Source organism: Pecten maximus, chromosome 9, assembly GCF_902652985.1.
Source record: "Pecten maximus chromosome 9, xPecMax1.1, whole genome shotgun sequence".
Classification (NCBI taxonomy): Eukaryota; Metazoa; Mollusca; class Bivalvia; order Pectinida; family Pectinidae; genus Pecten; species Pecten maximus.
The window spans coordinates 4,338,261-4,364,822 of NC_047023.1; the positions used below are offsets into that span (position 1 = coordinate 4,338,261).

A 26,562-nucleotide genomic window follows, 5' to 3' on the forward strand; every position below is an offset into this window, starting at 1 on the left:
TTAGAGTTTAGCAAAATTATATTAATATCATTTTTATATTCAACAGCTGGTACACCATATTAAGTTGAATTTTGCTTAAATTACGCATTGTACCCGATATGCACATTACTTACTCAATGTTATATAGTTATCGCTCATGAAAATGGATATTTTTATCAAATTTGCAGGCATAAAGACCAAGGCACCTCCTTCATTTAAAGCCCCAAAAAGCCCTCCGAAACGCAATGGTATCCGCCGAAGTATTTCCACCTTGCCACTAACAACATCTGCCTCCGTATATATATATATATGTATATAGTACTCTCGTAACTCATTCCTGTACAATTTCCTTATACCTATTACCTGATAAGGGATATACTAGATTCACAGACTTATCCGATTTTTAAACCTCAAAATAATTTATTTACATGATTGACTTTCCTTTTTTGTTTTGTTCAACGAATATTCACTTTGTTGTTCACCAGATATCCCTTTCATTGTTCCCTGGATATTCATTTTGTTGTTCACCAGATATCCCTTTCATTGTTCCCTGGATATTCATTTTGTTCTTCACCGGATATTCATTTTGTTGTTACCGGATATTAATTTTGTTGTTACCGGATATTAATTTTGTTGTAACCGGATGTTCATTTTTTTCAACCTGAGCGTTTTTGGCGGCAATGGGCCTTTTTGACTTTTAATAACTTTATACAAATGATCAGTTCCTTGTCAGTTTTGCATATATGATTTAATACTTTCCTTCAGATATGTGTCCCCTTTATCGCCTTTACTGTCTAACGTTCTTTTCTGGACTTACATTTATGAAACTCCGTTTAGATCGTTCAGAGGAAATGTTGCACGGTTTAGTTTTGAATTCGACTAATCAGTAAGCATCTTTAGTGTAACTTTATGGTTTATGTTGCATTTGAGGAAAACAATTAATCAAATCTTGCCACGAAAGGATAACAGTTTCCTTCGATGTGTGTCTTTTGACTTTCAATGTAGTTTAAGCAAGAGATAAAGAAATTAAAATGTAGCAATATATTTCTCTTAAAAATTATTAGTTAGCATCACAAAGTTTAGCTTAGTTTTTATGTGAGAAATGGAGATGAAATTCTGTATTGTATCATCCATGGTGACATTTTATGAAAAACAGCATGGCAATATTATCCATTTAAATATTACTTCCTGTTTAAGGTAGCACTGTACAAAGGAATTAAGTAAATGATTCATTTAATAATGGATTCACTAACAGAGCATCATACAGTTGGTTCCGGACATGTTAGTGTTGTTATGGAAGGGAATGTTCAGAAATCAAGAAAGGCAGTAATGAAAATCAAAATGGGCCGAAACAAATATTGAACTATGGCAGGGGAGATGCATACCGATTAACTAATTAAATAGATTCTGGTTAATGAATCACTTACTGACAGCTCAATAGAAAAATAGGCATACTTCAATAATGACCTATATACTGACATTTGTACTGACTAAGTCTAGTTGTAAAACATATATGATTTGATATGTATTCAATTTTGACCTACACACCGACTAATTTCTTACAAGCTGCCTAGTCGTAAATACACATGTATATGGTGATATATACTAATATATTACGCAATTTATATATAGATGTATATACACATACATATGGTGATATATAATAATATATTACAAAATTTATATATGAATGTATATATACATGTATATGGTAACAAATATTAATATATTGCAATATATATGAATGTATATACACATGTATATGGTGATATATATATATTAATATATTGCAATATATAATGAATGTATATACACATGTATATGGTGATATATATATATTAATATATTGCAATATATAATGAATGTATATACACATGTATATGGTGATATATATATTAATATATTGCAATATATAATGAATGTATATACACATGTATATGGTGATATATATATTAATATATTGCAATATATAATGAATGTATATACACATGTATATGGTAATATATATATTAAGATATTACACATGTATATGGTGATATATATATTAATATATTACAAAAATTATAATTGAATGCATATACACATACATATGGTGATATGTATAATAATATGTTACACAATTTATATATGAATGTATATACACATGTATATGGTGATATGTATTAATATTAAGCAATTGTTGTGTAGTATATCAACATTTTAAGCAATTTATAGATAATAAAACACTCATTCATTCTTCTTATTACTATGCATGTTTCCTTCATATTGTTTTCCAGTAGTTATATTATATTGTTCATGATAGAGGTGCTGTAATCTTTGATTTGCGTTCGTACATTTATTTTAGGTGACTTTTCTAGCTTAGTTATATGCTTGTTTTGACTTTTTATTGTAATGCTGTTTTAATTACTTTTTAAAGAGTTTGAGCAATATCTGACCATTTTGTCTTTTGCCAGCCTTATTGATATTGTACAAATACAACACATATAATAAATGCAATAAGGAATCATTTTAATTTTGATGAGGTCGATACTTGGTTATATCAACCTGGAAAAACATTAACCGAGGACGAAGTCTGAGGTTAATAACATTTTCAGATTTCTTTCTTTAAATGTCGTTATATCCGACTTCTGTGCGACAACAGTGTAAAATTCACGTATAATGCATTACCTGATCTTGCATGTCAGGTATCTAAGATAAAATTCCCCTGAGGAGTTTGACAGTTGCACTCGTTATCCTTTTGTTTTTGTCGAGTCATTTTGTAAGTTGTTTTTGTCGGAAGCAGCTGTCAATATCGTTTCATCCAATCAAAACTGGCCAGGAAAATAAAAATAATTAAAAAAAAGTTAAACATCGTATTTTAAATTTTCATACGATGTTAAAGTATTTTCGATATGAATCATTCTGTTTAAAAGGGAAAAAATAATATCAACATCAGGACACTCGCCATTTTAAGTTATGCCTTTTTTAACATATTAATATATATGGTTTTCGCTAAAATATATTCATCTGCAGATAGTAAATACGAACAATGTCTACATAACAATGATTTGTATAGAAAATAACCCACACTCAAAACAACATCCGGATCACGACTTTATCATTTTGTTTTTCTAGACTACATGGAATTGTAATCACAAACAGAGAGAAGTAATATTGTCTCGTACTAATTAAAGAGACGCAACTGCGTAGGTTAGACAGAAATGTAATTATCTATTGACAATTAAAGGGACACAAGCAGCTAGAGAAATTGTATTGTCTAAAAATAGTTAAACGATTCAAAGTATCAAATTCGGTCAATAAGAAATGTCATTATTTCTTAAAATAGTTAAAATACAGAACGACTGGGCATATGAAGTATTGTAGAGTACAAGTTAAGGAGGACTAGCTGGGATTTTTTGTTTATCCTGATCAGATATTTACGGGTATATATGTACATAGTTGAGATGTGTTATGTTAATGTTAACAGAGACAACAGAGCCATCAGTTCCAGCAGCTGGGATTCCTGCTCCTCCCCCACCACCTCCCATCATAGGTATATTTGTATATCTAGATGTTCTTTACAACTAACATTTGGAGGTGTTTTACTAACAAATACTAATGCATTTGTCTAAGTAGTATTCAATATAGGCGATAACAGTGTTATCCAAGAACTATGTAGATAGTTATTTAATAGTGGCTTACAGAACTACAGAACTATATAGACAGTTATTTGATAGTGATATCAGCACTATGTAGATAGTTATTTAATAGTGATATCAGCACTATGCAGATAGTTATTTAATAGTGATATCAGCACTATGTAGATAGTTATTTAATAGTGATATCAGCACTATGTAGATAGTTATTTAATAGTGATATCAGCACTATGTAGATAGTTATTTAATAGTGTTTTATCAACACTATGTAGATAGATATTTGATAGTATTATATCAGAACTTTATAGATAATTATTTGATAATGATTTCTCAGAACGATGTAAATAGTTATTTGATAGTGTTTTACAAAACTATGTAGATAATTATTTGATAGTGTTTTACGAACTATGTAGTTTGATAGTGTTTTACAGAACTATGTAGTTTGATAGTGTTTTACGGACCTATGTATATAGTTATTTGATAGTGTTGTATCAGCACTATGTAGATAGTTATTTGATAGTGTTTTATCAGCACTATGTAGATAGTTATTTGATAGTGTTTTATCAGCACTATGTAGATAGTTATTTGATAGTGACATACTGTTTTCACCATGGCTTTCCGTCTGTAATATTGATGTTAAGAATGTTACTGTTTTGTGGTGTCCTTCTATCATATCTATTATAATGTTTTATTGATAATTGTTTTCCATTATTCTGCCATTTTTTCTGCCTTTGTTTATGTTTCTTTGTCTTTCTTACCTATAAAATGCTAATTAAGAAGTAGATAATGTCTTTCGGAGTCACACTGGTGTGGTGTTGACATCGTGATGCAATTGCAGAGAAAACCTTGCTAGATATTATCATAATTTGTTTTTCTTTATTTTTTTTTTACGATGATAAATCACGAAAACATATACAGACGCAAACGTGTTACCATCAGTAGGTGTTGTTTGCATAATTCATTATCTAAATATTGTATTTTACGAGAAAAAAATATATGATAATGTTTAATTGTTTTATGAGGATGATTCAATTTGATTTCTTCCATAATAATCGAACTCTATAACACAATTTCTAATCGTTCTTATAGAAACATGTAATTAACTGTTAATCATCTGACTTTATTTTCAAATCCATATCGATTCTAAGGCTTTCCGGGTCGGATTATATAAAATTATTTGGACTTAACATGTCAGTACTACACCCCTGCTTTAAGTGAGTTGGATTTCAGTATTACTATAGGCTTCCATTGCTCTTTCTCCAGGATCTGCTGGGGTAAAACCCATTAAGCCCTCTGACAAGAAACATCATGGTATTTTGGTAACAGGAAGGAAAACGCGTTTATCAAGTGCAGATTACGATGACGTAGTACACGAGTTTTCCAATGCACGTCGACCAACCGCTCCTAATATTTGGGGAATACCGGGTAGATAAGTTACACATACTACATATTGCAGATATATCACAAGCGCTTGGTATAGCAAATATAATAGAAACACTGCTGTCGTCGTTAGACAATACGTACTCTTATATGAAGTACATTATCTATTTGCATGGCCTTTTGGGTGTTTTGGGAAGGGAATGTGGTTTATCAATTCGATTATTTATCATATCGCTCCAAATGGTCTGATACAGATCAAGTTTCAGTTAAAATTCCCGTGTTATCTAAACCTGTGGAAAAATCTTGATTCGAGACTAAATAATGTATCCAAACATATGTATAAATATATATAAGTGTCCTTGTCAGACACTTTTAAAGAAAAAGAAAACCATGTCGTTTGTTAGAATTTTGTTTTATTTTCAGATTATATTAATTAGCTTTCAGCTATGTTAAAAGCACTGCTGTTCAAATAAATCTGGCTGCTTTTTGAGCATAGTGGTTGGTGAATGGTTAATCTTCATCATGAGATGTGTATAGATATGTATATATACTTCAATAGTACAGGTCTTAATAAACACATTCACTGGACCATATTTCTGATATGAAATTGTAAATGTATATTATTATATATATATATTCTTCATTGTCGCAGCTTATCTTAAACTCTTAACCATAGTTCTGTAATTAAATTGTAAATTTATACAAGCAAAATGCAGGATTATACCTAACAAATGGAAATAACGCTGACCCAGAATAAAAGTTGTATTATAACCACCTTAACTCTCATTCGGTGCCGTCGACGAATTAGACGATGCTTTCTCTTCCGAAGTACCTGGTCTTATTTTCATTTTCTTAAGTATCCATACAAATCTATATTTTGTCTATATTTTGCATTCGTTTACTTGATTTTGAGTTTGAATTATGGTTTCGTTATTATGTCGATATTCTCTGTTGTACTTGTATTCATTAGAAATATTTTTTTTCAATTTAAAAATAATACCACTAGTGTTAAGTCAAGTTCATAACACAAGCTAAGAAATGTTTCTTGGTTGCTAACTATATTTTGTATAAGCTGGCTTGTTGATTAATTGCGCATTTTCATATTTAATTTGATCACTTTTGGCTTCTTATATTTAATAGCACATTTTTTATGGCTCGATGTTTAAGCGAAAATGACATAAGGTTCGATTATAAAATAACAGCTCTATCATTTTTCAAAGACAAAATATAGAGTCATTTATCTGTCAATTGTTACTGAATGTTTTGTTTTGTATTACTTCCCTTTCGTAACATTTATTTTAGTGAATTCATATCATTAACATTTTGAAGAGTGTATTACGGTGTATATTTAAATGAATTACGCATTTGTTTATACATGGATTTCCTTTTAGACACCATACTTTATAGCTCAATGTCCGGTTGTAAGTGAAATATCAACCAACTATACACGTTGTAAATAGAAGGAAGGACAGAAGATGTACAAAAACATATATGTGTTTGTCGTTCACAGATCAAAATGCGAGGAAAAAACAGATGAGATCTCAGTCGGTACCAGATCTGAATCCTCTACTTAAGGGAGTCAGGTTGACCAGTCCAAAAGACAAACTTCATGAAATAGGTAAGACACAGTTATCTTTAAAAACATATTTGCATGTAAAAGATAACTTTGGAGCTTTAATTAAGAGAAAATAACATTCACACCGTATCATTGGTCACATTTGAATGGCGCATGACTTGTTTGGTTCCTGCATGCCTTTGCATGTTTATTTTGTCTTTTGTTAACAGTTATCTGTCGCATAGATTCCCTTCATCATGTACAAGGGATATCTTCAATAATGCGACTTAAATTTTCATTATGAACGGAAGCATTTTGATTTTGCTTATTGAATTGATGAATATTCATCTTCATCTTTCGAGTCTATGCTATGACGACTTTAAGCTATGGCGACTTTATTCTATGACGAGTTTATGCTATGACGAGCCTAGTCTATGATGAGTTTATGCTTTATATAATAGTTTTGCTTTTTTTTGTTTTGTTTTTTTATATTTTGTTTCTGTCATTTTATTTGTTAATACTTTTTATCGTCTAACCGGCTTATGAAAGAAGCGATTTTTATTAAACTAAAAGCATATTGACACCGTGAAGTGGGGAAACAAAAACGATTTAACTAATTCATTTCGTGCTCATTCAATCTCATTCTGAAATATACTTTGATGTTAAACATCAATGTTAAGTAAGACCATATTCAAAGACATACTATCTTCATTTACATATTATCATATCAACACATTCAGGTTATTGGAGTGAACGATATCGACAACATGTAGTTTCAATGTTACTATCACGTGTTATACACGCCAGGTGTCGTCCACCTTTCTTTAAAGAAATACTTTCCCAGTCTGTTGCTGTTGTCATATTAGTATAAATATATAAATCTTATTATAGACTTTCTAACAGGCTGAGATGTATTGATTGGTAAGAATGCTCAAAAGATTTATCAGAAATAAAACCGTTTCAATCCTTTACTCCATTGTACCTATTTACCTAAATTTTCGCCATGGTCAGTGACTCCTTCCGTTATTCGACGACATCCGCCAAAGTCAGTCATCCCAAAACAGAGTGTGAGTTTTGACAGCGGAAGTGATAGGTCGGAAGTGATATCTAGTGAGCCCGAGGTTGACGGATCTCATCCCGGTGGCGTCGGAACACTGTCGAGGAGATTTGGCCAAATGCAGTTTCCCAAAATGAAAAGCGGTAAGTTTCTAGCAAAGAAACAAACCGAAAATAGCCATTAAGTCTAACATTTCAGATTGGCAATAGAGCACTCCTTCGAATCTTCAATAATTTATACGTACTGAAAATTTTATTTCTGGGGAAGGTTTATTCATTGTAATATATCAATAAACAAATTGTTCAGTGTTGCAATAAGCGTGTAAAGATTGTATAAAATCTCTCATGTTTTACAGTATGTAAAACCTGAAATGTAATTTGCCTGTCAAAGAACAGTATCATTCAAATGCATAGAAACATAATCCAGTAATGCTATTTTACGCCTCTTATTAAGGAGTAAAAATATTTTGATGTTTTAAAAGACAAATTGAAGAATAGTATTCATAACAACTAATAAAAACTGCCAGAATGCTACTACATGTATCTGATAGTTGTAATCTGGTATTTCCTCTCCAAAAGATTATTTGCTTCTTAATATGATTTCACTTAAACTTATAAGGCCAGTCTTCATTTCGAATTTAGATTGGTCCTTACTTGATATTGGATATTCATCTTCTGAACATTTACATATAAAAACATAAAAGCATATGTAGATGATGTTAAATGAATATATAAATCTTTTAAGCCATCAGTTTTACCCTGAATCCAGGAGTGGAAATACGTACTTATTATTCTATATTGTTGATGGAAAATTGTACTTACTTCATCTGAGTCAAGTATTCTATTATGGCATAAGTAGGTGTAGGATCTAACCTCTGGGCTGGACTATTTTGAAAGAGAAAATGAGGTTAAGTGCATATCTTTTAAAATATGTCACCAATATATTGAGAAAGCACATCAGAGTCGGAACACTGTTTAAAAGATTTCAATTCGATATACAGCGCAGAATGCCCCTACTCTATCATAACGACAAATTTAGTTAAATAATCCCTCTATAACGAAGAAATGTTAGGTGGCCTTTGAAAAAACTGACATAAACAATAAATATTGAGCGAAATGTGTTAAATAATGTGCACTGTGATATATATGTATGCACATTGTCTTAATATCACATAGTATTTAATGTTTTAAGACACACATATATATATGAGTATATATCCTACATAATGCATATACTAACAACTAATTCGGTCCAGTATGCTTTAATGGGAAGTTTTGGATATAACATAGATACAGCTATATACTGATGATGCTTAAATTAGTTAATATCATCGAACTTTTGAAATTAAATAAAAAGATGTTTTAATGTTTATCTAAACAATTAGAGATCTGGACACGTTAAATTGATTATCGAGGGTATAATAATAGTCGGTTGGTACGTGAAATACGTACAAAAGAAGCCAACAAAATTATCTAAAATGAGTTGTGATTTCCCCGTCTTAATCCTCTCCTGTATGTTTTTCTTATTAAATGTAAACAGAGCCGTGCCATACTAACATTTTATGTGTACCTGGAACAGTATATTATACAAATATATCATGGGAATCTGTGCAATAGTCCAGGATATATGACACGAGGTACTGACTATTGGTCTTCGACCTCGTGCAATAGAACAGCGGTCGATTACCAATACCGAGGGTCAAATATTCTGGACATTGCACAGACACCCATGATATACTTGTTTTATTAAAAGTCACTAAAACACACTTAGAATCACTGAAATCTCAACTTTTCTGTAGTCTGTCGTCTGGCAGTGTTGACATCTGAGTGACTTAGACGCTTGAAAGGTTAGGACTAAATTCCGAATCGTGATAGGTGTTCAATAATTCACATGCACATGACCAAATTCCGAAGCGCCATAGGTGTTTAATAGTTCGCACATGACCGTGCAATAGTCATTTTAGCCGTGTAATAGTTCATGATATACCTTATGCATATAGTTAAGGAAAAGAAAACACATTATGTAATAAATACTGATATGAATGATCCATTGGTTAATATACCCTTTTCTCTAGCTACCCCCCAAACTTGTATACCAGCCAAATCATCACCTATACGCTCGTCACAACACTCAGGTCAACTGTACGTAAACCAAGAGAGGGATGAAGATGTTTATATCAATGATCAAATGGATGGCATGTACGTGAATGAAGCTGTAGGCGGTGGGAACAATTTGTCTACGCCTATTCAGTATGTCAATACAGTGCCAGGTGAGAATTAGAGTTCCGCTTGAAACCATTGATACGTGTGACAGCTGTGTGGATTGTTATATCTCAATACTGTTAATACTTATTTTGAAAACATTTTTTGAGTTTGGATTTACAACTTATATCAATTTCGTTTGACCTGGAAAGAAGCATTTTTAGGTTTGAAGGGGAAACCTCAATACCCGGAGAAAATGTAGTCGGGTAGTTCTTATAACCGATTCTAGTATGCTTTGAAAGTACGGGGTTTTGTCAGTGTAATATAGCTAGGTAAAAGGCAAATGAAATTTGGTTTTGTGATCTATGCGGAATCTTATCAATGTATATATTACTTATATGTTGTTTAAAACCGGAACTAGGGCTTTTATTATGCCTAACTCACATGTCCATATGCTGGTTTTGACAAAGCTCCTTTTCCTGGAGTATTGTTTGTAAATACAGCTAAGAGGCTAGTGAGCTATGGGTTATTTGAATTGGTTGGATTCCTATTAATTGGAAATTGGGCTTTAATTGTTAGCTTACCTGGACCGAAGGTCCGGTGAGCTTATGTCATGGCGCGGCGTCCGTCGTCCGTCCGTCCGTCGTCCGTCAACATTTGCTTCAAATCGCTACTAGTCAAAAAGTTCTTGTTGGATTTTGACCAAATTTTGTCAGAAACATCCTTGGCGGAAGGGTATTAGATTTTGCATAAATGGTGACTCTGACCCCCAAGGGGCCGGAGGGGCGGGGCCCAATAGGGGAAATTGAGGTAATTCCTTTAAATCGCTACTAGTCATAAAGTTATCAATGGATTTCAACCCAATTTGGTCAGAAACATCCTTGGGGGAAGGGGATCAGAATTTGCATAAATGGTGACTCTGACCCCCAAGGGGCCGGAGGGGCGGGGCCCAATAGGGGAAATTGAGGCAATTCCTTTAAATCGCTACTAGTCATAAAGTTATGAATGGATTTCAACCCAATTTAGTCAGAAACATTCTTGGGGGAAGGGGAACCGATTTTGCATAAATGGTGACTCTGACCTCCAAGGGGCTAAAGGGGCGGCGCTCAATAGGGGAAATAGAGGTAATGCCTTTCAATCGCTACTAGTCATAAAGTTATCAATGGATTTGATCCTAATTTGGTCAGAAACATCCTTGGGTGAAGGGGAACAGATTTTGCATAAATGGTGACTCTGTCCCCCGAGGGGCCAAGGGGGTGGGGCCCAATAGGGGAAATAGAGGTAATTCCTTTAAATTGCTCCTTGTCATAAAGTTATGAATGGATTTCAACCCAATTTAGTCAGAAACATTCTTGGGGGAAGGGGAACCGATTTTGCATAAATGGTGACTCTGACCTCCAAGGGGCTAAAGGGGCGGCGCTCAATAGGGGAAATAGAGGTAATGCCTTTCAATCGCTACTAGTCATAAAGTTATGAATGGATTTGATCCTAATTTGGTCAGAAACATCCTTGGGTGAAGGGGAACAGATTTTGCATAAATGGTGACTCTGACCCCTGAGGGGCCAAAATGGCGGGGCCCCATAGGGGAAATAGAGGTCATTCCTTTAAATCGCTACTTGTCATAAAGTAATGAATGGATTTGAATCCCAATTTGATCAGAAACATCCTTGGGGGAAGGGGAACAGATTTTGCATCAATGGTGACTCTGACCCCGAGGGGCCAAATGGGCGGGGCCCAATTGGGGAAATAGAGGTAATTCCTTTAAATCGCTACTAGTCATAAAGTTATGAATGGATTTCAACCCAATTTAGTCAGAAACATTCTTGGGGGAAGGGGGAACAGATTTTGCATAAATGGTGGCTCTGACCCCAAGGTTCCAAAGGGGCGGGGCCCCATAGGGGAAATAGAGGTAATTCCTTTAAATCACTACTTGTCATAAAGTGATTAATGCATGTTCTAAAAACTCTCAATTCTTGAGATCTTTTAGACCTTAGAGAGTCTGGACTTCATAATTTCTTTAAAGCAGTTGGGAACCCCACACTATAACCATATATAGCATTGTTGAGATTTACAAATAAAACGAATTGAACATTATTTTGACATTTGGTCTAATCCAACCAGGTGGGCGATACAGGCCCCATGGGCCTCTTGTTTTAACTCCCATGGTGCATAGGTAGTTCAAATTTGGTCTAGAGCATTACTGAATAAAGGGGATAGAATGTTGTGTATGTGTGCGGCAGTCCTTAAAATACTTCTTCTGTGATGTGAAAGGCATTCTATCCAAATTAGGTACAAATTGGGTATAGAAAATGGTTGTTGATACAGTACTACAAATATAACTTGTTTCCGTCATGCGATTGTGCTTTAGTAAGCCTTTATTCAACCAAACCTCCAGAGAGGGTATTATCCTACACATTAAGTATATATTGCGGAAAATTTCACTTTTGATAATCTAGTTTTGACACATATACAATAAATAGCTTACATAATAAACAATTGTGTTCTAATCCTATACTTGACGAATATAAGATGCTGATCATTAGAAAAATTAATTCTCACATTGTATGTGCTTTATTTAACATTGCAATGCTTAAAACTTATGGCCCGTGACGGGGTTACTTATATTAAATGCATGTATCTATTATTTCCTAACACACTAACATAGCACGGGGTCTTATTAGGGCCCCGCATCGAGAGATGCGGGTGCCCTATAGTAATCAGGTTGTCCGTCCGTCCGTCTGTCCGTCCGTCCGTCCGTCCGACCGTCCGTCCGTCCGACCGTCCGTCCGTCTGTCCGTCCGTCTGTCTGTCCGTCCGTCTGTCTGTCCGTCCGTCTGTCCGTTTTTTTTCTTCTGCACAAAAATGATTGAAGTAGATGAAGGATTTGTATCAAATTGGAACTGATGATTCCTCATGCATCCTAGATCAGATGTGTAGTATTTCATGCAAATCGAATTCAAAATGGCTGTTAGGCGGCCATATTGGATTTTAACATTAACATGAAAATACTGGATCTTTGTTGTTTTTAACTGTTCACTTTTCGATTATGCAAAGTTGTCAAGAAATAAACCAAGAGTTAACTGACAGAATGATCAAACTCATAGTTCAAGGTCACAAGTTCAAAGGTCAACGGTCAAGGTCATCCTGGGTCGGCTTCAAAATGCCAGGTAATCGACCCATTTGGATTTTAGCAGTCAAAACAATTTTGACATTTTCTTATCAATGAATGATCTTGTTTTTGATATGCTTTTATATAAATTTGAAACATTAGTTATAGCAGATTGCAGAATTGTTTATTAGGGCCCCGCATCAAAGATGCAGTGCCCTATAGTAATCAGGTTGTCTGTCTGTCCGTCTGTCTGTCCGTCTGTCCGTTTTTTTCTTTTGCGCCAAATTATTGACAAGAGTTGGAGGATTTCGGTGAAAATTGGTACATAGTGGTATTTAGGGAAGCCAAACACAATGGTACCACTTACAAAATCGTCTGTTGCCATGGTAACAAATGGAGGTTTCTGATTGGTTGAAATTTCGATATTGTTCGATTTCGGTGAAAATTGGTACATAGTGGTATTTAGGGAAGCCAAACACAATGGTACCACTTATGAAACCGTCTGTTACCATGGTAACAAATGGAGGTTTCTGATTGGTTGAAATTTCGATATTGTTCGATTTCGGTGAAAATTGGTACATAGTGGTATTTAGGGAAGCCAAACACAATGGTACCACTTACGAAACCGTCTGTTGCCATGGTAACAAATGGAGGTTTCTGATTGGTCAAAATTTAGTTATTGTTCGATTTTGGTGAGAGAATTGGTATATAGGGGTTTTGAGGGAACAATGGTTCACCTTTCCAAAACCTGTGTTGTCATGGGAATGAAACAGAGGCTTCTGATTGCGGCGAAAATTGGTACATACAGGTATTGAGGGAAGCCGATTTTCGATGATGTAACATTTTACATATTGACATAAAACCACAATACACACATACATATACAATACTATTACAGTCTTCCATTAGCATAATTTATGACTTATGCAAAGTTGGTCACAATCAAACAAGATATCAACTGACCAAAGTTCAAAGTCAATGGGTCATATGTTAAGGTCGGATTGACATTTTTTAAATGGTATTAAAGATTTTGTTATGACATTATGAAGGTAAGTTGGTGTCAAGCGACCAAATTTTGAAGTTGATTGGGTCTAAATATAAAAAGTTTTAAAACAAAAAAAGGTGAAAAAAGTACTGGTTTGGATTTCTTATACCTCAAATGACAAAAAAGGACATTATTAAAATATTTTAAAAAATCCTTTTTTTCTCCCCTTTTCTTCACATTTGGTATGTTTTGTTTTTCAGAAAACCCTCTCAAGTTTACCTTATTAGAATAACTGCATTGAGTTTATATCAGTTTGTGTGCTCCTTGATATTAGATTTGAAACAAATTTGAAAAGTGTAATGCTTGTAGAATTCTTTTAGCTAGCTTTTCCATACAATAATAATAAGCAGTATTGTCAGTGGCCCTTTTAATGCTAACATTAATAAAACAATAGCAAAGGTTAATCAAAAACATATATCTAATAGTTTCATGTCAGTATATTACAATCAGTGTTTTTCCTGGGTATTTTTACAGTGCACAGTGTATTCCTAAAAACGAAACTGGGAATTTTTTCATTGATTGTGAAAAGTCGTCATACAAATGTTATTTGGAATTTTCGAGTTGATTTTGGGAAAAAATCAGGCTAAAACGCTTTGAGAATGGGGTCGTTTGGCGCACCCAGTTATATAGGCAGGAAAAACACTGACAATAATTATTACATTTACCCTGAAGGGTCAGACACATAGCGGGGCCCTTTCTGACGTGTCAGTGTTCTAGTTTGACCTTGACACTGATATCATTGTAAAGGTGGTACATTGCACGCCTTACGATACAGGGATATAGATATATGTTGTGGAGGACTGGTAATGATGTTTGGCATGATATACTAATTTTTGATACAGTCTGTACTATGATTTCTTTTGTTAGCATATAAAATACTTATTCTATACGACATGTATCTTTTCCCGGTTCATTTACAGCCAAACGTTTAATCATGTAACCGTGGGATACGATAGGTGATTTCTATATAGCCCCATTGGAGCTCAACTGTTGTTATCCACGTATCAAATCAACCGTTTAGACAAGAACTATCCCCGACTCACATTGTTATGAGAATTTAAACAAAAATGTCTATGGCGAGAGGACGATGACGCGGAAGACGTTAACTCTTCCGAAACTCATGGTCTTCTTCTCCTTATAAGTTTAAGGGTCTCCAAGTAAATCTATATTTAGCTGTTATCCCTTGTGTTGGGTTAAACTTACGTTTCTTTTATAATGTCGGTGTCCTCCGTTGTTTTTAAGAGGTTTAGCGATATACTTTTTTGGCTCAGGGTTCTGGGGTAAATGTTTGGTCAATCAAGGGAAAATGAGAGCATTGTCTTTTAGAAAATATAAATTTGATATGATATCATTTGCATAGTAATAACAAAAATTGAAATGTATTCATTATTTGAAATTGTCACAGAGTCCTCTTAAATGAAATGTCATTTGAAGATAGTGTCAGTTGATCCATATTTGATATCCATTTTTTTCTTTTGTATATTTATTTGTCGTAAAGGTAATCTTGAAATGTCCCATATGTAAAGTTTAATACATCCGCCTTAAAGACATTACATTTGAAAGACAGAATATTAACATCAATCCGTTTGACCGGACTGTGCCTCTTTCTACAACAGAAATACTAAATTGGAATATGAAATGTGATGTCTAATATAACACCGTTTTACTTTGCTTCAGTACCTACAGTTAAAGAATCACCCAATGTATCAACGAGTGGTGTGGATACTTCAGGTTAATATAGTCATTACTCTATAAATAACGCATAGCTTACAGTTACTGATGACTTGTATTCATTTTAATGCTAACTTCAAAAAAGAAGCACATGTTCTAGTAAATAGTTTTGTTGTTTAAAAAAAAAAAAAAAAAAAAACATCATGGAGTAAGGTTGTTAACTGTTTAAAGTCTAACTGTTCTACCGTTATGCATCTGTAGTAATTGCATTGCAAACTACCTAATAGAAGATATCTATATCGTATATCAAAATAATAGTTATTGACAATCCATTTTTACATATTAATGTAAGTTTTTTTCCCTTCTATTTCGTTAAATTAAGTTAAGGAAAAGAAAAAAACATAACTGGCGGATGTGTTTTAGTTATGAAAACATTATGGTTTATGACTACCTACATTGTACCACCTGATCATATCACCAGAAAGCTTGTTATAGATGTGATTATTTTGTCACTAGCCTTTCCAATCAATGGTCTGTTTTCTTATGTTGCAGAAAATTCAACAGTTGAAAATTTGAAGAAAAAATTGAATTTAGAAAAGTTGATTGGTGGCTCTCCTGGTATGCTGAAACCACAAACACCTAAAGTGACCTCACCAGAGGTTCGAAATATTAGAGATATTCCCCTCCCAGCAATACCTGTTGAGGAACCGGGACACAAGGGCGAACAGATATATGAATATTTGGATGACGGTTAGATCTCTTGGGCACTATACATAAACGTGATTTCATAAAAGGTGTGTTTAATTGAAACTACTCATTTAAAATATAATGGTGATAGTCTGTGATATTTATTGAGTTTATTTGCTCAAGACAGGATTCGAATGCAACTCAAGAAGTATCAGTATTGAAAAAAAAATACGTCTTTTCCGGAAAAATCGCCACAGTTATTTTTTGGTTTTGCCTCGTTACTTAGTGTACAATATGTCGTCAAAACATATGTATACACAATCTGATCAATTTTGTTTAAAGAAGCTACATATCCAACAAAACAATCGGTTAAAAACAACAATAGGTCATTGTATATACAATACCAATTGTCTCACAATAAATTGATCTTTTATGTTTTCTCATAAATGTTAAACTAGTGTGAACAATGACCCATAAAAAGTGTAGTTTTATTGATTTGCAGTACTTGATGTTTCGTGTTTCCTTAAAATTGTAAAAAGGTATGATTTTTAAAGGAGTGGCTATTTTTTCAATTTTCAAATCTCCAAGCAGAAAAAGAGTTGAAATGTTATATGTACCATTTGAATAGTATAGAAGTTCTGGTTCTTGCGTAGTGTACGATTCGACGATAGGGAGGTTCTTTGGAGGGTCATCTGGTGTATTTTAATATATATTACAAAAGCCTTCATGAGAGAGGTACCGATCGATGGTGGGAGGTTCCCATCGATGACGTATTTGTGCTTTGTCCTGACTGACGGCTCGTATTTAGAAGGATTGCATCGCGTTTCAAAATAGTCAAACCGTTTTAAACCGCAAGTTCTATAAAAAGTTACGATTTTCTATGTGTAACATTATTTTGTTCCCTCTCAAACAGCTAATTAACATATAAATATTTAACGGTGCAATACCATTGCGTTTTTTCATGAATCAATCATCAAATAAAAAAAAGAACGATCAAAAAGACACAAACTTATAACTATTTGCATTTCTAGGCTTCATTCCGGATCAAAAACGGAGTGTTATTTTCTTCGTTCTCTGTATTTGTTCCGCTTGATACAGACATTCCGATGTTTTTAACAACCACTGCAGTCAGGTTCCTTGGTGCGATAGAATGATGTAGAAAAGGGTTTTGTGTCAAATAATTATTAACTTGATGTACATTAGTGATTTGACCATTTAAATGTGATGTATCATATATAAAATGTAAGCACACACCGTTTTGATCATGCTTAGACTTATTAATTCTGATATCATTGTCTCTTTTTCTCTAACCTGAAATGAGGGCGGAACTTGCTAAGTGCTGAAAGGGGTTTGGTCGGTTGGCGTCAGGATCAAAAATAGCAAGAGACCTTTAGCTAGCTATGTAACATGTGTATAGCCCTATGTACGTATTCGGGTACACAAAGTATATTTAGCATCTGTTTGTGACGTCAATATTCACGCGTTTTTGACGTCAATATTTAAACACTTTTGTGACGTCAATATTCACAATGGTTTGTGACGTCAATTTTCAAACTTTTGTGCCGTATATATTTACACCTGTTTATGACGTCAATATTTAAACATGTTTGTGTCGTCAATATTCCCAAGTCTGTGACGTCACAATTCACACATGTTTGTAACGAGAATAGGTCATGACATACTCATATTATTTTTTTGTGTGAACCTAAGGGGTATCATTTTAAAGGTTAAAGGTTATTACTCTTTACATAGTACAGTGTGTTGACCTTAGAGGCATCATATTAAAGGTTAAAGGTTATAACCCTTTACATAGTACAGGGTGTTGACATTAGGGGTATTATACTAAAGGTTAAAGGTTATAACCCTTTACATATTACAGGGTGTTGTCCTTAGGGGTATCGTATTAAAGGTTAAAGGTTATAACCCTTTATATATTACAGTCTGTTGACCTTTGGGGCATTGTATTAAAGGTTAAAGGTTATAACCCTTTACATAGTACAGGGTGTTGACATTAGGGGTATCGTATTAAAGGTTAAAGGTTATAACCCTTTAAATATTACAGTTTGTTGACCTTTGGGGCATCGTATGAAAGGTTAAAGGTTATACTCCTTTACAAAGTACAGGGTGTTGACCTTAGGGGCATCATATAAAAGTTTAAAGGTCGCTACCTTTACATAGTACAGGGTGTTAACCTTGGGGTATCGTATTAAAGGTTAAAGGTTATAAGCAAAGTAAACATATATGCTTACCTCATGGTTACGTCAGAATAGTCTTTTAGAAGACAGGGTATCGCCACATTATGTATGTATTGATAGTTTAATGTTCACAGTTAAGTTTAGAGGCTGTTAACAGACCAAAGAATTGTGTTTATATCCGTACAGCCCACACGTGATTCCTATTTTGATTTTCAAAATTATATTTTTCACATTATTAAATATTTACATTAATGATGAGGGTTCTAAGCATATACAAAGTATTAGCCATTCTTACTGCAAAGCAGTGAAGAAGTTTTAATGCCGATTTATATATATACCAATATACTTACATATTCAAAATCACCATTGTCTTCAGTATTGCTGGAATATTTGATATATTTTGAAATAACTTGATATTCATTGTGCTTTTTTCATTATTTTTCATTTGATATTCATTTTGTTTTCGTGTATATGACAAAGTCGATATCAATGTTTATAGCTGTCAAACAATGCAATACCCACCCAGAAATATAATGTAACACTATATGTTAAAATGTCCAATATTCTTAGGAGATGTCTTCCACTTGAGACACTTTTTGTAAATATATTTCTTTAATTATATTATCTAGTATTCAAACAAAATATCTTGAGGTAAATTTGACCTGAATTTGACATGGAATTTTATTTCATGTCAAATTCAGGTCAATTTCATGTCAATTTCTTGACATGAAGACATTTTGCCTTTGTAAATGTCACTAGTGTAATAAACAGCGGATTTTTTTTTTTCATTGACTGCGCATGTTAGATATATATTGTAATGTAAGTTACATGTGATATTTAATGATAATTAGGGAGAGGGCTTATATAGATATTAGCCTGTTGTCATATATCCATTGAATTAAATCAGTAGAATATTTTTGAAATGAAACGTATGATATTGAGAATTAGATTATGTAATCAATGAAAATGGCCTTTACCCTTTAAATTTTTAAGTTAAAACTTCTCGAAATGTAAGTTTTATTAGAAGATATGTGATTGAAGTTTAAAGTTTTGCTCACCATGTTTAGAAAAAACCCCAACAAAAAACAAAAATAAAAACAAAAAACTTCTAATGCACATTTCTTAAAATCTGCTAAGAGCGGAAACCTTATTCCGCTTCTATATGTATTCGTGTCTTTGTTATGAAGTATTTTTGTCTCAGCCAGTTACAATTACATAGATTTCCTACGTTACTTTATTATTGAATATATCGTTATATTGCCTATGTTTATGTCATGTTAATCCACGTCATATTTTAATAAAAACGCTTATTACAAATTCAAGTGTGTTGTTTTATAAATCGGTTACTTACTGCTGTTGGGTGAAAAAATGGATCTAGCGGAGGTTTTATGATTCGAGGTGCTTTGGAATAAATTCGTTATATGTGACTTGAATAATAATTCAAACAGTACAAAAATACTATTCTACCATGTTTGTTATGCAACGCCAGTTTTGATTGGTTTAAAACCATGTATTATTTTCCAATAATACACGCTCGTGCCAATAATACACGGTCGGGAGTCACGGCTGTAACAATTTTATATATCTAATATTCACCCGTTCTATTTAAGGTCACCATAGCCTAGTGGGCTAATGGGTTAGTCTTTCATTAATTTTTATCACGACGCGAGTTCGAATCCTACGGAGGCCCATTTTTTTTAAATTTTTTTTTTTATCCCTTTTTTTATTTTCAAAATCAATGCCATATGAAAGATGCTCTTGATCGTAGTACTGTATTGCCTGTATATTTCATCAACAAATAATGTAATACTCAAGAAATAAATCACAAGGTTTTCTCGGGGTTTCTTTGCTGTTTTTCTATTAGAAAGAGGTCGATCTAAGAACTAAACAGTACATGGTAGAATAGAAATAATCAACTTTGACTCGTGTATTGTTGCAGGATATACAACTCGGACTCGGATATTTTGCAATTTTAATTAATAACTCAGGCCTGCGGCCTTCGTTATTAATTTAATTGCAAAATATCCTCGTCCTCGTTGTATATCCTGCAATAATACACGAATCATCGTTAATTATTTCTTAAGTAAATATTGCAGCAAATGACGAATAAGTTTTAATATACTTAAACAATAATGTAGATATATTCGCAATAACCCTCTCACCTATAGATAAGTCGCTAGTCTAGTAATCGTAACAAGAAATATCTTTAAAAAAAGGGTAAACGGGATAATGCTGTGATTATAATGTAAAACTACTGGTGAAATAAATAAACAAACTAATGTAATTCAGCAATGATAACAAATCAGTTTGAATCAATTTTAGTGATAATAAGACAGCATTTGAATCACGAATGTAATTTTGTTTTTTCGTTTTTAACTGTATATCCCTATTTTGCATTTACCGCTACATTGACCAATCACATACTTAATCTTGACCAGTAACGCCACCTGTCGCGTCATATCCGGGGCCAAAAGAATATTATACGGCTATGCTGAAAAATAGATTCGTCCTTAACTAGAGTTCGTAGGATATTTATTTAATTATTTATCAGTGAAACAGAATAGATTTTAAAATAGCGCCACATTTGGACCACGGAAAAACTGGTTAAGCTCGGCTATGAAGTGTTATGAGTCTATAAAGACTTTGGATGTATGTATATATAGGTATGTTTCATATGATTTCATTGGAGGTTCAAACTGATCTTAACGTCAACTGCAGTGGAATTGTGTCTCCGTACAGAGTGGATGCAAATTGTTTCATTATACATGGTTGAAATTAACTGGGAGTGGTCTCCCTTGTCACAGACTTTCTATCTTTCGCTGTTTTTATATCGCCGCTGCACTAACTCGACACATATTTTACTATATAGTACCATTCGTTCACTGATTCTAAAATAACTGGCAACAGACTATGACTTTGTGTCTTAAAACAAACAGTTTACTTGTTTGTTGGAATTATCGCCTCGTGAACAGCCGGGTCATTTTTAGGCAGAATCTACCTCACAGGACGACATACGGGAGGCCCGCCGACTGCCATCCAGAGCAGTCAGTGTAAAATGTCTTGCCCATGGATACAACCACGACGGCACAAACCGGTCGGTTTCCCAGCTTCCCGAGAAACACAAACCGACACAGAGAGGGAGTGTTGAACCGTTACGTGGGCGGAGCTCTAACCGAGTATCGCGGTCCCTTCCAAACACAAGCATGTAGTCGATAGATATAATGCGTAAAACATTTATGAACGTTTTCATTACTTTATAAAATAATCTCATGATAGGTCCAGTATGTCTGTCTTGATGTATATGTTAAAGACTTGTAGATTGTTCTGGCACAACGTCGATAACCTTCCTTTTCGTCCGAAATCTGCTGAGAATGAAAGAGGAGTCCATGGGAATCTGATTGATTGAAAGACGTGCCGTCTGGTATACATTTATACTACACAGCATTAATTAAATTGTTACATTATTAGGAAATGAAATACAATTTGATAGACATAAATTGTTTTAAAATTACAGAAATGTTAATTTTTATGTCGAAATACTAAAAAAAAAAAAAAAAAACGGAGAAAAAAAAAAAAAAAACGAAAAAAACGACATAATGTTAGCAGGTTTCTGTAATGCTGATTATACAAATGACAAGAAAGATCAGTCAGGGCACGAGTCAAAAAGTTGTCTTCCTTCGTCATATATATTTATTTGAGACTTGTTATGTTTAAACATTGTTGGGATAAGTGAAGCTTAGCGTAATGCAGTGAGCCGTGGGTACCAAAGATGTTGTTTAAACGGTAAGACAAACCCGTGTTCTCATCCTCAATACATACTTGTATTATTTGTTCAATAACAATACTTAAAATGTTTTATTATTAAAATTACTTTGGAAGTATTCTTTATAGATTGTAATGCTTAAGATCATATTTTTATTAATTAATTACTTTATATCCCTACTATTCTTTGCTTTTCTTTTCACTTACACTGTAGTTTTTTTTATGAAAATTGATGAAGATTATGAACGACATCATGATTACATTGAGAAATATTCCATCCACCATAGAGATATGATTTCGGACGTTTACGAAGCTTGATAATATGCCTGGTGACTCCAGTTTTAATATTCCTGTTCTTTGTAAAGGGTCTCCAGACAAATCCATGTTTTGTTAATATTTCTTTTGATCGATTTTTAGTTAGAATTATGATTCCGTTTGCATGGCATGTTTTGTATTATCAGCTTATTTTAAAAATTGGATCCCGTCACTCAGCAGGTGCATTTTTAAAATTGAATCTCGCCACACATCAGTAATTTAAAAAAAAAATGGATTCCGCCACAAATCAGGCGAATATTAATATCAAAAACGCAAACACTGAAAGAGTACAAAAATATTTTATTGTTATTCTAAAATGTAAAAGAAACGTATTGTTTCATAAATGAATATTTACAATATACAGAAATAAAGGTTTCTCCCGACATTCATTCTCTGACACACAAAGCTATGTTGACAGGAAACTTTAAATTAGGAAGGGACAACTTTAATGATCCAATGATGAAGACCATGTTGATTCTAAAGTCTAAGAAGCAGCGAAATCAAGTTATACGGCTCCTAAATCCACTGGTTAATCAAACGAAATAAATATTCAGAATCCCTGCATTTCAAATTAGACGAATCATTTGCATTGAACTAATATATAGATATATATATTGTCTCTGAGAGGTCATTGTGACATCAGACGGGTGCCACATGCCGTTCAAGAAACGATGACTCTACAGGAATATATCTTTTCCTGCAGCATTTTCATTGGAGGAGTGTTGATATTTATCAGTTTCTGGGGTCTTTAGCTCTTCATATTGATTTTAGTGAGCATTTCTTTTTTGGCACAACTCCTGTTAAACTTCAATATTCACGAATTTATCGGTTAACTTTGCCTTTATTTCTAATGTAAATCTCCCAAGATTTTTTTTTTTTCACTTTTAATTATGTTTAATTAGACTCCAAGTGTTTTAAATAATACATCATGATTAAAGTCGGCAAATGATAATATTAAAAAATAAATCATATTGAAGGATGAAAAATAACTCATCATTTCCTAAATACGAAGCTAACAAAAGAACACAATTAAACTTGAAATAATACCAACCGGTAAATGGAATATTATGTGCATCGTGTTTAGAAAGTCTGGATATTGCAGAGATGATAAGATTTCAACTGAGCCGTTTACCTGGGTAAGGAATGTAACATACGAGAGTCGTGTCTCCGGGAACACATTCTACCAAGCCTCTTTCTGCTTTTTCCGTATCTCAATGCCTTTTCATCTGCACTATTGTGGAAGCACATTATCTGGGCATCGTAAACCAGAAATGTCGAGCCCGCATTTCTTTATGTGAGTTACAATCGCCGTATATGTGCCATACAATACCTCCCATGTGTTTAGGGAAGTATATGTTCCAATAAGGTTGTGCCAACACGGCGTCGAGTAGATACTAAAGATTTCCTGGTGCGGTTCGATAGACAACCCATTTGTTCTATGAATAATGTTGAGCTTTTCTCAATTTTTGAATTTTGTGTTGAAATATCGAATTCGAATGTGAACATTGACTGGCGACCATTTATTTATACTGAACACCTACATTTTTTTTGTATCTGAAAAAAACACATGTTTATACACTGAACACCTTTCAATTGAGACAATCTGTGTGTTTGCTACATGAAACTCCGATATCACTCGACCGCCATACTGTTAACTCGAAATTCCCTTGTTTTACCATAGAGTTTGATCGAATCAGTAACTTCCACAATATTCCCAGATACACGCTTTTGAAATTGGATAAAAATAATCCGTTAAAATGAACACTTATGTTTTTTTTTATTTACCGGGACCTGTTTTCTGAGTGGAGAGAACCATGAACTAGGGGAGGTAACTTCCTACACAGTATTGTATAGGTCTACCCCCTATGTTTAAATATCAAACGATCAACGCAAGACAGAAGAAGTCCAATGCTTGGAACTATTGCTTATTTCTGTCAGGTCTGGCTTTTAGTGAGTTATATTTCACCATGCCATATTTCTATGAAAACATTGGTCTATACTATTCCAACTTCCAACCTTTGTAGCATCATTTTCTGAAATCCTTTTCCCCATTGGCATTGCTTAAGGGACCGCATGTTGGACCTTTACCACCATAAACCTGCTTTAGGGGCCACTTGTCTATGGGGTCGCTGTTTTTATATTTTCTGTACGGGAAATCACTTGTCTATACCTGTCCCGAGTCAAATCTACCCGGGAAATCACTTGTCTATACCTGTCCCGAGTCAAATCTACCCGGGGAACTTCTTGTCTATAACTGTCTCGAGTCAAATCTACCAGGGAAATCACTTGTCTATAACTGTCCCGAGTCAAATCTACGCGGGGAACTACTCGTCTATAACTGTCCCGAGTCAAAACTACCAGGGAAATCACTTCTATAACTGTCCCGAGTCAAATCTACCAGGGAACTACTTGTCTATAACTGTCCCGAGTCAAATCTACCAGGGAAATCACTTGTCTATACCTGTCCTGAGTCAAATCTACCCGGAGAACTTCTTGTCTATAACTGTCCGGAGTCAAATCTACCCGGGAAATCACTTGTCTATACCTGTCCTGAGTCAAATCTACCCGGGGAACTTCTTGTCTATAACTGTCCGGAGTCAAATCTACCCGGGAAACGTCTTGTCTATAACTGTCCCGAGTCAAATCTACGCGGGGAACTACTCGTCTATAACTGTCCCGAGTCAAATCTACGCGGGGAACTACTCGTCTATAACTGTCCCGAGTCAAAACTACCCGGGAAATCACTTGTCTATACCTGTCCTGAGTCAAAACTACCCGGAGAACTTCTTGTCTATAACTGTCCCGAGTCAAATCTACTCGGGAAACTTCTTGTCTATAACTGTCCCCTGTCAAATCTACCAGGGGAACTTCTTGTCTATAAATGTCCCGTGTCAAATCTACCCGGGGAACTTCTTGTCTATAACTGCCCCCTGTCAAATCTATCCGGGAAACTTTTTGTCTATAACTGTGCAGAGTCAAATCTAACGGGAAACGTCTTGTCTATAACTGTCCCGAGTCAAATCTACCCGTGGAACTTCTTGTCTATAACTGTCCCGAGTCAAATCTACCCTGGGAACTTCTTGTCTATAACTGCCCCCTGTCAAATCTATCCGGGAAACTTTTTGTCTATAACTGTCCAAAGTCAAATCTACCCGGGAAACTTCTTGTCTAAAACTGTCCGGAGTCAAATCTAACGGGAAACGTCTTATCTATAACTGTCCCGAGTCAAATCTACCCGGGAAACTTCTTGTCTATAACTGTCCGGAGTCAAATCTACCCGGGCAATCACTTGTCTATGCCTTTCACCTTTCTAAACATTTCCCACACCAAGTCTGTTTTTAGACCAAATCTTTATGCCGATCGCACGTCTAACATGTCGTACAGACTTCCTTCCTATGCTTTCCTCGTATCAGGCCTACCATAACTTCTCTTGTCAAATTTATATCTTTTATAATTTAATTTTGTATGAAACACGCATTTTCATTGGCTGAAATAATTTTGTTATACCTCCATAACAAAATTTTTGACGTTGCGAAATGTAACGTCATTTTTGATTGGCTGATGACGTTGCGTAATAATTTATCACAGAAAAGAGTTCGCCAAAGAAAGTGAAATATCTTGGTGTGTATAAGACGAAATTAGATTATAAGAATTAACATTAATTTTTTTTTCTGTTATACAGTCATAACAGAAAAAACTGGAGTGTACTCTCTTCATAAACCGCTTCGCGGTTTATTTAGAGTACACTCCAGTTTTTTCTGTTAGACTGTATAACAGAAAAAAATAATTGATGTTAATCCTTAAAGACCACCTTGTTAACTGTTGATAATTACCGATTACAAAGATCCTTCTATGCCGATATTTAGCAGGACGACCGTTATGATGTATCCTATTCACTCATTCTAGCATGACCGTTGTTCATCTGTCAATAAGAACCGACGGAAATGTTTTAATTCCACTGCAATATATCG

At 34.1% G+C, this 26,562-nt stretch overlaps 1 protein-coding gene and 1 long non-coding RNA gene across 23 annotated transcripts in view; one reads left to right on the top strand and one right to left on the bottom strand.

Annotated features, from left to right (window-relative positions):
- LOC117335174 (serine/arginine repetitive matrix protein 1-like) overlaps positions 1–19,832 on the top strand; it is a 68,680-nt gene extending 48,848 nt beyond the window's left edge. For 8 of the 22 annotated variants that reach the window (XM_033895134.1, XM_033895139.1, XM_033895138.1 and 5 more), the window contains 8 exons: positions 168–227; positions 3,446–3,511; positions 4,878–5,039; positions 6,505–6,612; positions 7,561–7,749; positions 9,681–9,875; positions 15,639–15,692; positions 16,185–19,832. In XM_033895134.1, the coding sequence (XP_033751025.1) occupies positions 168–227; positions 3,446–3,511; positions 4,878–5,039; positions 6,505–6,612; positions 7,561–7,749; positions 9,681–9,875; positions 15,639–15,692; positions 16,185–16,387 (1,037 nt within the window). In that variant the 3' untranslated portion in view covers positions 16,388–19,832. The remainder of the gene's footprint in view (positions 1–167; positions 228–3,445; positions 3,512–4,877; positions 5,040–6,504; positions 6,613–7,560; positions 7,750–9,680; positions 9,876–15,638; positions 15,693–16,184) is intronic. The other 14 variants (XM_033895137.1, XM_033895141.1, XM_033895140.1 and 11 more) reach the window with 6 other exon arrangements.
- A 3,044-nt stretch (positions 19,833–22,876) lies between these two features.
- LOC117334393 lies at positions 22,877–26,041 on the bottom strand. Its single transcript, XR_004534138.1, has 2 exons — positions 24,804–26,041; positions 22,877–24,761 (listed from the first exon to the last, which is right to left on the bottom strand). It is a non-coding gene; the product is annotated as an uncharacterized LOC117334393 (long non-coding RNA).
- Between the last annotated feature and the right edge of the window lie 521 nt (positions 26,042–26,562).